The sequence below is a fragment of the Phodopus roborovskii genome, unplaced genomic scaffold (assembly GCF_943737965.1).
Source record: "Phodopus roborovskii unplaced genomic scaffold, PHOROB, whole genome shotgun sequence".
NCBI classification, from domain to species: Eukaryota; Metazoa; Chordata; class Mammalia; order Rodentia; family Cricetidae; genus Phodopus; species Phodopus roborovskii.
Genome location: NW_026126469.1, coordinates 20332947 through 20347977, shown reverse-complemented (window position 1 = coordinate 20347977; position 15031 = coordinate 20332947). Strand labels below are relative to the sequence as shown.

The 15031-nt window shown below is 46.5% G+C and overlaps 2 protein-coding genes across 2 annotated transcripts in view; one reads left to right on the top strand and one right to left on the bottom strand.

Annotated features, from left to right (window-relative positions):
* The window catches only part of Dtx3l (deltex E3 ubiquitin ligase 3L), a 795722-nt gene that overhangs the window by 559906 nt on the left and 220785 nt on the right, over positions 1–15031 (top strand). The window lies entirely within an intron of this gene.
* The window catches only part of Adcy5 (adenylate cyclase 5), a 143125-nt gene continuing 136790 nt past the window's right edge, over positions 8697–15031 (bottom strand). The window contains exons 18-21 of the mRNA XM_051191398.1: positions 14286–14549; positions 13236–13440; positions 10742–10866; positions 8697–9476 (exon numbers count right to left, since the gene is read on the bottom strand). Of these exons, the coding sequence (XP_051047355.1) occupies positions 9348–9476; positions 10742–10866; positions 13236–13440; positions 14286–14549 (723 nt within the window). The 3' untranslated portion in view covers positions 8697–9347. The remainder of the gene's footprint in view (positions 9477–10741; positions 10867–13235; positions 13441–14285; positions 14550–15031) is intronic.

Below are 15031 nucleotides of genomic sequence, written 5' to 3'. Positions count from 1 at the left end.
GATTGATTCTATTTGCAAAAATCTACAAGTCACCTGGTTTGGAAGCCATCATGAGTGATTTGCCTTTTTTTTTTTAAAGAAAAGATTCCAAACAAAGAATACATAGGATTCTGGCATTTTATAACATCCCTAAAAACAATGGACTGATATGGAATTCCTGTTGGGGCTGTAGTTACTTAGTAGAAGGATTCCAGGTCAGATCACTGACCTGCTTTGTCTGCCTAACCCACTGTGTGGACACTTGCAGACCTGGAACATCTTCATACCTGGAACCTTCACTGCCCCTCCATCGCAGAAGGATAAGTAGAAGGAAAGCAGTAAGTGGACTTATGTCTATGGTTTATTTAAAACAAGAAACTCTTAAGTCCATTTAGGTCACTGCTGTAACAAAGCTGCACAGTTATCCTGGACCTCCTGAGAGATATGCCCCAAGATGCATCACATGGGCCACACGTCTATGTTTGGCATTTTATTGAGCCTTACAAGTAAAGTGATTCAGTTTAGGAACTGTTTCTAAGCTGCTGGGTAGAGCAGAAGAGATTTCTTGTAAATAGTCAATTAACCAGGGAGCCTTGGCTTTCTGGTTAATTGTGGTTGTACTACACCTTGGTATTTGATAACTCTCTTACCAGTTTGGTTCAGAAGCTACCTCATCATCACTGTGTTGAGTTGCAGTGTTTATATTTGAATTCATTCAACAGGGACACTTGAAAATCACCAGTAATATTTCTAAAAGCTTAACCTTTTTTTTATGTCTTTGTTTTCATCAGCTGTTTTGGGTAAGAGAATATTTACATCTCAATATACAGAATGAAACTGCTATAAATAATCTTTTCTGTATACTACTGCCATCCCTGAGAGGGTTCATAGCTACCCTGGTGTTTATCATGGTCCTAGAAGGGACCTTCTGAGTGAGCTGTACCAATAGCTTACACTTGAAACACGTGTTTACTCCTAAGTGTCCACTCCTTTGGGATTCTTGTGAGGTGTGCAAGTGTGTCCATGTTCATGTTATGTGTCAAGAGATAAAAATAATTGGGTCCCCCAATCACACATAGCTAAGCAAATGCACTCTTAATTTTGCACCAGGCTCTCTCTACAAGTATGGGACTAATGATGGGACTGTATCTATTTGTGACAACAGTCTTCCCTGGTGTATTTTAATAGACTTTTTTTTAAATCTTAATTTAGCCAGTTCTGAAATACTGCCTGTTGATTGTGCCAAGAGCAGACACTCTGTCATAATCTGAAAGTATTTGCCTGCTTTATTGGTCTGGGTTTGAAATGTATTCCTACTGAGCCTTTTCCCTGAAAGAACAACATGCCCAGAACAGTCATAAAATACAGTGTTAACAAAATCTGAACAGAAAGCAGAGACCAGATCAGTGAAATGCAAAGAAGGGCTAGGCTACCATTGCTGTGTGGAGGGTGTGACAGTGCTTGGAAGCTAGGGTTAGGAGGGAGCAATTTAGACACTGCTCTGTCAAGATGAATTCTCACTTGGGGTCCTGGGAAGTGTTAATCAGAATTCTTAGACAATGTTTGCTTATTGTGTAAGTTATCTATTTGTCAAGGCTTCTCTCTCTCTGAGTTTTTGTGTGTGCAAGTGTAAGGATTTTGTTCCCATAAATAAAAATCCTTGCCTTGAACTAAGAAAAAGTACCCATTAAAGCTTGAAAAATCCATTTGATACATGGATCATGGAGAACTTTTCCCCAGTTTTGTAATTTATAAAGCAAATGTGCTATTCCTGGTTTAACACACTTATTTTGCAATATAGGTTTTTGGCTTTGTTTTGTTCTGTGTTTTCACTGTGAACTGAAGTCTGGAAGAGTGCATTTTGGTTAGGCCATGTCAGGAATGTCACTCAGCTGTGGCTTTTGCCAAGGCTCCATGGAGGTCAGGGACTTGGCCTGAGACTTTACCTCCATGGCACCGACTCAGGGTGAGCCTTTTGTGCTCCTGAAGTTAGCTGACCTCAAATGGATACTTAATTGGCCTTTGTTCCCTAGAAGGTTTAAGTAATCTAAGGACACACTCTGAGCTGCTGGATTTCCAGTGGGGCATGGTGGAGTGTGTGTTTATTATTCTTGTTAACTATTTAACAAGCTGGAGTCACTTTGTTAGAGCTGCCATGGAGTGTGTGTTAAAAAACAAACAAATGACTTCAAAAGCATCTACCACTTAGACCAAAGTGAGTACTTAGCCTTACCACAAATTACAGGTCACTCTTGAGGGCTGCATTCATGTCTATGGTCAGAGTTTCTTTTTCTGCATTCTAATCCTTTAGAAAGTAGAACCTTTCTACCTAGAAATGTTGTGGTAAGTAGAACCTGTAGTTTTGTTTAAGGTGGATTTAATAATAACCTCACTAAAGATCAGCAAGAGAATCCCCTGCAATCCTAAGGGTTCTGAATGGGTTGTTGAGAGCAGGCAGGCAGAAGTGCAGCAAGTGTCTATGTCTGCCACTTGGTGAGAGGCATCTGGCCATGCTCACTGGTGCTCTGGGGCTGCTGGCAGATAGCAGCCCTCCTGCTTAAGCACTGGCTATTCCAAGGAAAAGCAGTCCCTGACACTGACTCTTAGGGCATCTTTCTTGAATGGTTGGGCTTTCAAATAGATTGTCAGGCAGATGAAATTCAGCAAATGTTGAAATCCTATATGCTTGGGAGCCATATGGTTTGCATCCTGCTTGTTAATAGTGACTGGCATTGACATATGGGTACCCAAGTGTCCTGTGCTTTGACAGTGCTGGTATAAACATTTACCTCTGCACACCCAAGTAGTATAGGAAACTCAGACAAAGGAATTCCTGAAATCAGTACCTAAGCATCACAAATCCTTGCCAGGGTTTCCTTGGCAACGAACAGTATTTTCAGCCCAGCCTCACCCCTTGTTCACATTTGCCCTTTTCTATTGCATCCTACAGCACAGCAATGCAGTTAGCACCTAAGTTCAATGCTCCATCTGAGTTCTGGAGGTAGGACTTGTGCCTTCCATTCCTTTGAGGGCTCAGGGCCACTTGACTATTTTGTGCCAGTGCTTTGTGTCAAGGCTTTGTTACAAACAACCTTGCCTTAAGGTGAACAAACAATATGTTGCCTTTGTACTTCAGTAATGCTCACTGGTACCTTTTGTACCTTAAGGCAGCCTGGAAGCATGACACACTCCCTCATTTTTACTTGAGAAAAGTAGAACTTAGGTCAAGAATGTCTTTAGAATGTATCATGCCAATCAGTGGTGGAATGGAGTTGCTGCTGGGAGTCAGATTTTTATTTAGGAGTTGGGGCATATCTGTCAATGCTACAATGTGTCTCAGAGAGAAAATTCTTGATGTGTTTAGCAGCATTATAGCAGTAGTGAAAACAGATGAAGCAGATACTTGGGGAAAAGAGAATTGTGTATTCTGCAACATGACTGTCTGTGGATGTGGCCACTTTGTGTTTGCAGCAATCATGATGGCATCCTTTCCTACAGATGAGCTGCTCAAGCTCTAAAGATGTCACATGGCTTAACCATAGCCAGTGTGATCCCTGTAGTGGCCCCAGAACTTTAGCCTAGACTGATTTTTACCAGGAACTCATACTCTTAGCTACCATATAATTTTAAACCACATTACATGGATGCCTATTTAATTACATATGTATGCAGGTAATGTGCTTTTTAAATAAGAGACAAAGTCAATGCCAACTCCTATGGTGTAGACATCCTAAGAGGAATAAAACAGTTAGCTAAAACCCCTGCATTCCTATCCATGACAGGAGAGCTAGCTCAAGGGCTTGGGACTAAAGCAACCGGATTTTAGGTCAAGGGATACAGACTCTAGTAGTTATACTTGACTGTCACTGGTGAGTCACATGTAACAAACCTTTACTTTCTTAAGATGCTGCCAAAATACTCTGGCCCTTTGGTTTGGAATAATTGCATGGTATTCTGCTGAGTCCTTAGATCTGAAACAGGAAACATGGAATAGTTTTCTGCACTTTAGGCTGTTTGGATCCACACTCCCTGGTTCTCTTCTGCTTATGCTGTGACCCTGCATGTTTCTGAAACCTTGCCTCAGTTTCCTCCTGTGCACAGTGAGTACGGTTGTGATTGTCAAATGAGTGGATATAGGTAAAGCCCTGGGACCAGTGCTGGGCAGAAAACCAATGGCCACCATGTACACAAATGTGATAAATCCTTGTGTAAAGCTCCTAAACGCCATTCCTTAGGGTAAGATCCTATTGAAATGTCTAGCATGAAGTGGTGCCCCAGTCCAGAAGATAAATCCAAAGAGGGAAGGGAATGTATGCCAGGTGCTCTGTGCAGGAAATGTTTACTACACACTTTAATGTCCTGAAGAAAAGATGCAGTGTCACCCTGAAAAAGGTAAGCTATGCCTTTCAGTCCCCTCCCTCCCTCCTAGTCCCAAGGCACAAGGGTGCTGGGGGAACCTTGCCTTGTCTAGTGTGGCCTCAACAGGCTTTGCTTTAGTTATACCTGTCTGTCTACCTGTCTTGGATGGCACCATCCCTAATGACACCATTCCTAGTGACCCTGTAAGTCTGCATTGATAAGGTGAGAGGGAGGAGGTAGGCAGCCACAGCCTGCAGCCTACAATTCTGTCAGCTGAAAGGCATTCTTGAAAAGCACAAATATAGCATGGATATAAAAAGATTAAGTTGCACTGCTCTGAAAACTGTGTGAGCCAGTCAGGAGTACCACGGTGGCTAAGTGACAAAGCGGGGAAACAAATTTTGCATAACTGGAAAACTAGGGAAAGTAAGGCTAAACAGAGATGCTGACAAATCCAAGACTAGACAACCAGGCCCAGATTAGAAGTTGGTCAGCAATGAAAACAGTAAGTGATGAAGCTCTCTAGTGGATTCCAGTGAGTTCTGGGAAGCAGGGGCCGGGGGCAGGGTGGGGGAGCTGCCCTGCTCTTTAGCACTGTGGAGCTGAGGTGGAGGGCTGGGAGGCTGTCTCCTTGACCTAGGGGCTTCTTTTCTAACCTCCACTGTCTTCCTTTCTCCACTTCTGTAGACACACTTCCTGCTCTGTGACCGCTCCAGCCTGTGATTCAGAGCTTCAAGGTAGAGCATCCAGTGGTGTTGCTGTCCTGCACAGCTGCTGCTGAGAACAAAGCAAGGGCCTTTTCTGACTTTGGTTTGGAGGTAATCATACTAGAGCCCCCATGGCATGATGCTTTTACCACACTGGCCTCTGCCTAAGCTATAAAATCATAATCTTAGTTGAATTGTTGGTGCAACATGTGGTCTGGCACCCAAAAATTGGGTAAAGAACTGCACAGATACTTTGAGAATGCCAGAGGGGACCTGGAAACCTTCCAGACCACTGTCTTCACTAGGCAATGTTCTTGTGTGAGACAGAAACCTTGCAGATGAGAAGGAAGGAAAGGCAAGATAGCAAAAAGGCTGTGTGTGTGTGTGTGTGTGTGTGTGTGTGTGTGTGTGTGTGTGTGTGTGTGTGTGTGTCTGTCTGTCTGTAGGTCAGAGAACTACTTGTGGGAATGGATTCCACCACATGGGTCCCAGTGATTGAACTAAGGTTATTAAACTTGGTGGCAAGTGCCTTTACCTGCTGAGCCATCTCAGTGTCCCACTCACTAATTTTGACATTGGGCAGTGACAAGCCCCTTCTTATAGACCTTACCTATGGACAGAGCATCTTGGGCAAGTGGCAAGCTGCTGCTGAACTCTCTGGACCTGCTGCAAGCCCCAGCAGAGAGAAAACGTGCTCCAAGGTATGCATTTATTCTTCTTAGCATGCCATTTTACTTTAGGTGGTGACACAAAAGCTGTGGTTTCCTGGAGTTGTCACTGTGAGCATTCTCTAGCTCAGGAGCCACCAGGCTTCTTGGCACTGCTTCCCAGCATTCCAACCTCCCAGTGTCTAAGTGCTTCTGCCCAGGTGGGTGTGTTCAGCATTGATGCCCTGTGCTGGGAAGTTCAGGGTCTATTAATTAAGTTAGTCTATTATACCAACTCAACACGTGTAGAACTTCAGCTTAGCTTTGGAACTTATGCCTCTCATGTGATATCTTGCTTTTGGAAGTTCATAAATTTGCGTGTAACTTTGAGAGTTTGGAAGTAGCATGGCTCCGTGACAGACTTCCCTTCATCTTCAATATAGGAAGACCTCGTGGCTTTCCACCAATTCCTTGCTAATATGCTATACCCTGGTTCTCATCATGTTTGCTATAAACAGGGATGGTGTGCTTGAACCCGACCTGTATACCAGTGGGATGTTTTCTAGAAATTCCATGAATTAGCTCCCTAATATGGATATGCTTTGGAAGAAATGTAGAGCTGAATCTATTCTCTGGGATTTCTCTGGGATTTGCTCAGTGGGTGTGATGAACATGGGAAGGACTTTTGGCCGACTTTCTGGGTGATCTGTATGTGCATGTGATTTTAGAGCTGCCTCAAGGTCCAGCCACAGCAGACGAATTTCTTTGGGAGCTGAGGTCCCACTTTGACCAATAACCGGGAAGTTTGAGACTCACTTTCTCTCCCCCCCTACCTCTCTTTCTGATGGGGTCTCTCTATGTAGTTTTGACTTGCCCCTAATTCACAGAGATCTGTTTGTTCTGAGATTAAAGGCATACATGGCAATACCTTGCCAACTTGAATTTCTTCATCAGGGTTTCTCTGTGTAACAGTTCTGGCTGTCCTGGAACTAGTTTTTGTAGACCAGAGTTGCCTCAAACTCCCAGAGATCTGCCTGCCTTTGCCTCCTAAGTGCTGGGATTAAAGGCATGTGCCACAACTGTCCAACCAGAGTTTTCTTTCTATATGGTGTGCCTCAGTTTAATTTCTGAGTTAAGCCCCTGCCTCTGTAACATCCATCTTTCCCATGTACATCAGAAATCCTAATAAAGTCTAGGCCTGCCATGCTCAGGGAAGTGTTCCTCATAGGTCCCTGCATGTTACCTGTTTCCATTGTCATTTGCCCATACCCATCTAATCCCAAATTTGATGGGTACAGCAAATAAGATCTGCTGAAAAGGGTCCCTTGTTGGACTGACAGCACTAGACTTGCTCTGAACTGAACCTCCTGTTACTTACTGGCTGTGTGGTCTTAGGCAAATGGTACAAGCTTCAGTGTCTTCCTCAGTGAAATGTGATGGCCAGGATGATTTATCAGGGTGGTGTTTGTATGGTGGCCATCCCGGTGTGTCCATCCCTGCACATCTCAACTCCTTCCAATGGTTTGGCTACTCTTTTTTGTTTTCCTTTTGGCACATCCTTCCTGCACCCTGACCCAAGATGAAAATCAGACCAGAACACGTTACCAGTGAAAGTGTTTTAATAGTTAAATTATTTAAATAGACTTTTCAATTTCCATGGGAAATCATAATTGTATTTTTTTTTTTTTTTGCAAGAGCAGGAATAGAAAGAGTGCACACACCCTTTAGAGGGAACGAAGAGCTAGCACTGCACACTGTCACCAGTCACTGCTGGAACGGGGAGAACACAGTATAAACGCAGCACGCACACTGCACTCTGCTTAGAAGCTAAACAAAAACCTGCCGGCATTGGCAGGACATGTGGAGGGCTAGGGACTGGGAACAGTTTGAGAGAAGCAGACCCCGTGTGTCGGAGGTGAGGGCAGAGCACAGACCAGGTGTGGCAGTTCTGGGTCCATATTTTGCTTTTGGGGCTGTGTTCAAATGGGAAGGGGGAGCGGTGAAGGTGGACATCAAGATAACATTGAGCTGGCACATAGCTGCCACCCCACAGTTACTCTCCTGTTAGAGGGGAGAATAATTGCGCCCTGAGAAGCAATGAACAGATCTGGGCACAGACAATAAGGATGCTGTTCAAGTTTATCTGTGATAGAATATCATTTTCCAAATGTGTTCTTAGAATTTATAAAGCTAGTATTTGCTCCTCCGTGTATTTAACTATCCCCTCCCACCAGAACTAGGCAAATTTTTTTTGCTAATTTTCCCCAATGGGTAACTAACTATTCCTGTGTTTGCAGGTAGAAGGCAAGGTCGCACACCTTTGCCCCAAACATTACATCCCAAGGTCATATGGACCTTTTCCAAGACAGCCCCTGGTACCTAGGCCAGCTGAGTAGGCCATATAGGCTGGGCATCCTCTAGCCACTACTGAGCTCCCAGGAATCTGTAGTAGCTGCCTCTGAAAGGAAGGAAACCTCACACATCTCTGGGCGTTAAGGGACAGCGCTGGTAAGTGCAGAATGCTTCTGACACAGCCTGGAGGGGAGCAATACCTTTTGAGTTCTTGTTCTGTTTGCATTTATTGGTATGTATGTAGATGGGAGTTAGAAAGAGAGGGGCCAGTGTGGTCGCGGGGGCTTCTGTTTAATTGGAATGTGCAGTACCCCAAAAGAACACACACCCCTGCTCTGGCTGTGCCTAGGAAAACTGCCAAGTCTGAAATGAAGGGAACACAACCTGCAGGGATGGATTGCTCCACAGCATGAATACACATGTACACCAGTACACACACTGACATACGTACACTACAGAGGAGCAAAAATGCCCTGCTGTGCAAGCTGTTTCCTAATACAGAGAATTTACAAAATATAGAATTTGGTATATTTGTTAGATCTCCAAAAAATACAAAAAACCAAGTTGGAGTTCCCACCTCCCTACCCCAGTGGCATCCTCGTTTGCTTGTGTGTCTCTTACACGCATACAAATAGCATAGTCTAAAGAAGGGCACAGAAAACTTGTTTTGTTTTATTTAATAAATATTTTCTTTTGCTCAGAGCCACTGCTCCTTGCTTGGTGTCCTCTTGCCTCCTCCCCCTTGTCAACAGTCCTGTTTTCCCTTACAGGGCACTGTCAGTTAGCATTGAGGTGTGGACAGAGGATGGCATAGGCCACACCTGATTCCTGCCCCCCCAAACACCACCAGGGGGCATGGCCTCTCCACAACAGGAAAGCAGACCCTAGAGATACCTGGACGCCCCCAGGTCAGCTTCCAGCCCGCCTACCTACCCATCGTGGCTAAGGCCTCTCTTCAGGCCAGCCACTGTGCGCCATGCTGTACCACCAATGAAGGCTCCAGGCACCTCCATCATGCAGCAGCAGCACCTGTCAGAAAACTCAAGGCTCAACTCGAGTCTAGCGGAATCTTCTGCCAAGGGAAACATCTTTGGTCAGCTTGGTGCTCGCAGGACGCTGGCACCCTGGGCCTAGGCCAAAGGCCATGCCCACCAGCAAAGGCAGAAGTTGCTTCTGAGTCAAAGTGGAAATTTTACCAGCACAGCTGTGAGACTGGAGCACAGGCCCCATCTGCCCATGTTGCACAAAGAAGCTATTCCATTCCTCTGGAGGCCATGGTGTTGGCACCTCTAGCTGGCATCTGCTAACTGAGGGGAGGCCCTCCATTGAGGAAGTAGGTCATCATCTCACCCTTGCCCTTGACCTTGACCACACCCCGACACTCCAGCTGGTATGTGTTGGCGGCCAGCACCTGGTACATGTCTGTAGTGACCTGAGAAAGAGAGAGGACAGGCTGTCAGTGACGTTATCCATGAGCTGCTGGGGGCCCATCTACCTCTGTGTGCCTATGCCATGCTGCCTCTCAGGGGCAGGAAGGGCTCATCCAGGGAACTGCTTTTAGAAAAAGAGTGGTGGTAATTGTTGGTCAGCACTTCACTTCCCTGTGTCCCCACATAAGGTTCTACTTGGAGCCTGGGCTGGGGTTCATAAACTGTGTCTTCCAGAGAAGCAAAGTCCCAGGGACTCGACAGACATCGCCAGTGGCCGGACTTGGGCCTGGCCTAAAGAATGGCTGCATTACAGAACAGAGAGCCGCTTCCTGTCCCTTTTCATCTCTCTATAGGAAACTATTATCCCATGCCTAAGGCTCAGGAAATGTACATTGCCTGCCTGTGGTTACAGTTACCCAATGGTAGAGCCATTCCAGAGCTCAGGCCTGTCTTGGCTCTGCAGACAAAGAAAACTCACTGGGGCTTCATCAGTTATATTGTTCTGTGGGTGATAGGAGTAAAGGATGGCAGTGTCGCCATGAAGCTGCTGGGCACTGCTGAGTAAACCCACATGGCAAGGCTAAGATGGGCTGCTGACAGTCTTAAACTGGGCCCAGTGGGGAGCTAGACACTCTATTTACCTCCTCTCCTTGGCACAAGAGTGGAAGGAGGGAAAGGCCTGGCACCTTGGACAGCACCCAATAATGCCATTGGGCAGGGCAAATGAGGGGACATTCAAGTAGTGCAATGTCAAAAAAGTATCATTGAAATGGTACAGTTAGTACCTGTAAGAACAGGCCAGGGAAGCTGACTTCCCACAGCGCACCAGAACCTTCAGGTGTGTGGAGATACATCGTGTATCAGAATGGAACAAGAAGAACCACAAGTCTGAAAAAAGTGAAGGAAGGGACTAAAGAGCTGCAGGTCCTGGGATTACAAACACCAACTTGCAAAGCATGGAGAAAGGGAAAGTAATTCCCATGTCCCATGATGCTGGAGCTGTAGAGACACCAACATGCTCCCCAGGCCTGGAAACCTGCAAACTCTACTGGGTGACCAGCCCCCCCCCCCCCCAGCAGCTGTCCGCTGGATTGAGCTCTACACAGGCCTAGGGCTCTGTCCAAGGTACTGAAGTTCTGACCCATCCCTATTTGCCAAACCTCTTGGATCTGAAGAGAAACTGAACCGTGTGGCCTGCAGTGAAAAACTCCTGCCAACAGAGGACCTTCATGTGGATGCTGTGAGTGGTAGCTGGGTTTGCACTCACCTGGATGCGGTCAGGCACCCCAGTGCTGTCCATACGGCTGGCCACATTTACTGTATTGCCCCAGATGTCATACTGAGGCTTGCGAGCCCCAATGACCCCAGCCACAACGGGTCCAATATTGAGCCCTGTGTGGACAGAAATTAGCCATACGTATCAGCTTAAGATTCACACATACATTGCTTGTGGTTGCTAGCATCCATTTCCTGGCACATCACAGGAGCTCCTGACCCCTGCTGGCCTGAGGCCAAGCTTCATTCCTCAGTCTTGTATTTCTCTGCACTATCCCTTCTTGTTAGCTCAAGAAAGCAGGGATCTGTGCACACATCCACTGGTACAGTGTCCTTACCTCAACCCTTCCAAGTCCATTGCCATGTGTGCCCTCTTCAAGGTCTCCAGTGAGTCCAGCATAGTCCTCTTTTTAAACACACACTATATATTCATATGTCTAAGTGTATACACATGTGGGTACCTGCAGGTGCTAAAATGAGGGCATCTCAATACCCTGGAGCTGAGTTAGGGGGAGCTCACTGGACTTAGGTGATGGGACCCAAATGAGTACATTGGAAGTGCTCTCTAATCAGTCTCTCCACCTGCCCAATGCCTTTTCTTAATCTTCCCTTGACATAGTGAACTCACTCTTTCTCCCTAAACCATTGTTTTCCTTGAGACCTTGCTCCTAGCCCATTTTCCTGTCCTAGTCTTGTCTGGCCATGTGTGGCTTTTTAACCCCTTATGCTATTTCTATGCTAGTTTGACCACACTAAGCTCAGTGACTTGGCCTTTGGAATAGAAGACTGCTTAACTGCCTACTGGTAGAGTCTCATTCCATCCCCAGTCCAATTGATGAAACAATTTACAAGACTACACAGAATCCAGAGAACTGGAGGAGGAGGAGTTTTTGGAGAGACATTACATGAAGCCAAGGGTGGAGTTAAACTAACACAGGCTGTGTGTTGACTATAGCAGATGGCTGGCTTTCAGCAGCCAGGCCCAATCCACAAGCACTGTGCCCAGAGGGCAAAACAAGCAGCCTATTCAGGGATAGCTTAATTCCTGACACTTGGGTCAGAACAAAATGTCTCCTGGGGAAATTAATGATCACAATATTGATTTTTAGTGATGCAATATTTCAATTTAATGTGCTAATTTTGAGAATTGAAATGCCAGTATTTTTGTGAATTACTGTTACTTAAAAAAATTGACATCTGAATCATTTATGACTTGAGACATGCTCAGGGAGTTGATAATGCATGAAACTTTTGACCAGAATAAAGATCTGCTCGGCTCTTTAGAAAGCATTTCTACCTCTCCAAACCTCAAGAGAGGGGAGGACTGCCTCTACTACTCTTCCTTTACAAAATGAACTGCTGTTGTATGTACAGTGCAGCTTCGAGGTGGAGGCGACTGCCCTGTGCCTTCTGGAAGTGGCACGCTCAGAGCTGCAGTTCTAGAAGTGTGGATGGAACAGGGGGCCTGTGTGAGTGCAAAGATGGATGTGGATTTTCTCTGCACTGTTCTTTCAACTCTTCTGCAGAGTTGAAACTTACATGGTTGGATGGGGCTTTGAGTCTAATCCCCAGGACCTACATAGCAGGAGAGAACTGATTCCTGGAAGTTGTCCTCTGATCTCTGCATGTGTGCACACACAGACACTCTCACACACACACACACACACACACACACACACACGTTCCCTTAAAGCTATCCCACAAGACATTTTCTAAAGATGAAGCCCAAAGGTATATAACTCAGTAAAGCACGTGTCTAAAAACATGTGAGGCCCTGGGTTTAATCTTCAGCACTGGAGACAAACAGATGCAGTCAATTGAAGATACACATCACACCCTCCCTAGTGCCTGCCCCAGCGTGGGGACTATAGATCTTTCTGAGTAGCCACTTGGCTCACTCTGAGAACTCAGCAGTAATCAACCCACTTGCTTTAAGAGTCTCTGCCTTAGGGGCTGGAGAGAGAAAGCACTGGCTGCTCTTCCAGAGGACTGGAGTTCAATTTCCAGTACTCACATGGCAGTTCACACCCATTTGTAACTCCAGTTCCAGGGGATCTGACATCTTCTAAATTCTCCAGGCACCAAGCACACTCTGTGACAAGACCCATACATGCAAGAGATAATTATGCTGCTTTAAAAGGCTAACATGTGCCAAAGATGATAGTTCACATCTATAATCCCAACACTTGGGAGGCTGAGGTAGGAAGGCTGCCAAGAATTCCTGTCTTAAAATTCCAGAAAGAGCTGAAATCACTTTATCAGTATTATTTTCATAAAGTATTTCACTTTTGCTATCAATGTATGTTCAATATGTTTATACATTTGCAAATATGCTAGTAACATGCACGTTTTTGTGCATGTAGCCAATATCTGGTTTGACTCAATAAGACTGATACAAGACTGGCCTTCTGCCACTAGACAGACATGGATATGGGCTGGAGCATGGGAGAGCCCACAAAGCCCTCCCCACACCCCCATCTCCTTACCGATCTTCATCTGGAAGTTGTTGAAGGAGTGCTCGTTGATGTACTTCATCTGGTCCATCAACTTCATGGCGAAGTCTGCAAGAGCTTTGATGTGGGTCTTGCCTGCCTTGTCATAGGTGGAATCGTTGAGGCCAGAGGCAGCCATGTAGGTGCTACCTATGGTCTTGATCTTCTCCAGCTGCCTGAACCGATCCTCACTGATGATCTAGACAGAAGGTTCGGACCTGAGTCACCCCCCCCCATACTGGGCCTGAGGTTCACAGGAAGGAGGTGGGGAGTGGAAGGAAACACAGAATCCTGGTTTTGCAAATCCCCTCCTCACACAGCCAGGGCACCAATTCAGAGTAAGGTACCTGAAGCTCCATGGAAGAGATGGGCCTCCACACTGCTCCAATAGACAGGGCCTATGGCCTGCCTACCTACCTATATCCACACCAAGGGCCTTGGAGGACAAGGCCACTAATCACTACCAAGTCTCATGCCCTTGACAAGGGAGTCCCATGTGCCCCTTATTCATGGAAATCTCAACTTTAGTGAGTCACCTTTCCTATTTCCAGGCTTCTGGAAGCCTCACAGACAACTTCACCTAACTAATCACTTGCATGCTCTAGGGCAGTAGACCTTCAAGTAATACATATTCACCCCTCTGGATTGTATAATACTCCTGATGTGATGCCGCCCTCCCTGTTGGCTTGCACACGGTGCTCAGCAAGGGTTTAAGGAATAAATGAAATAATGGCTTGTTTTCCTGCAGCTTTCTTCCTTTGCCCAGGCCCCTCATGCTCTCAAAGCCTTTGACAAACACTGGGCCATCTCTGCCTTGGGGCCACAATGGCTCAAGTTCAAAAAGCTGGGCCGAAACCCCCAGTTCCCACACGTCAACATAGTGACCTTAGGCAGGACACTTAAGGTGTGAGCCCTAAGTTGTCTCGTTGTAATTTGTGCCAGGAGCCATGATGGCACTTGGAACATAGCCAGGCTCCTGCTATCAGAGCCTCTGCCAGATGGAGTAAGGGGACAGCAGGGACATGTCAGGGGCCCCGGGAGCACCTCATCAAAATCTGCGATGATCTCATTGAGCAGCCTCAGGCACTCGACGCCCTCGTTGTTAGCCTCTAGCTCCACATAGAATTCAGAGAAGTTGGCAATGGAGGCGAACATGACGGCCACACACTCGCAGGACTGGTAGTATAGCTCATCATTGCGCCGCTCTCGGGCCAGGAAGTGGGCAGCTACGTCCTTGGGCAGAATGTTGTGCAGCAGGCGTCTGTTGTAGGCCTGCAGCTCCTCCATCTCCTCCTTCTCCTCTGTGGCCTGGGGACAGAGGACCCAGTGAGAGGGGACCAAAATGGCCCTATAGTACTACAAGTAAGTGCAGTCTTTGCTTCCTCATGTTCTCCAAACGGCATGCCTGACCATGGGAAGAGACAGGAGCAGCTGACAGTCCCACTGCCTCTGGCAAACAAAACACATGGAGGAGGGGAGCAAAGAGAGAGCGCAGGTCTCCAAGACTGGAACTGGCAGCTGGGAAGAGCAGTGATCCAAATCCACACCCCAAACAGCCCTCCACCACACCCTAACCCTGCATTTTCTCAAGATTAGGAAATGCAATCAGAAAAGCAGCCTGCCAGAGCATCTCTACTGGACTGGTCCCTCAGGAACCTGGCCCAGGCCCTGCCCATATCTGCTTCCCATTAGAGGAGGCCAGCAGGCCAGGGGGAATTGTCAGCCATGGGGTGGGGGGGATATCACCTCACTAACTGTGGTTCCCCCAGTTTGGGTCCTCGGTCTGCACA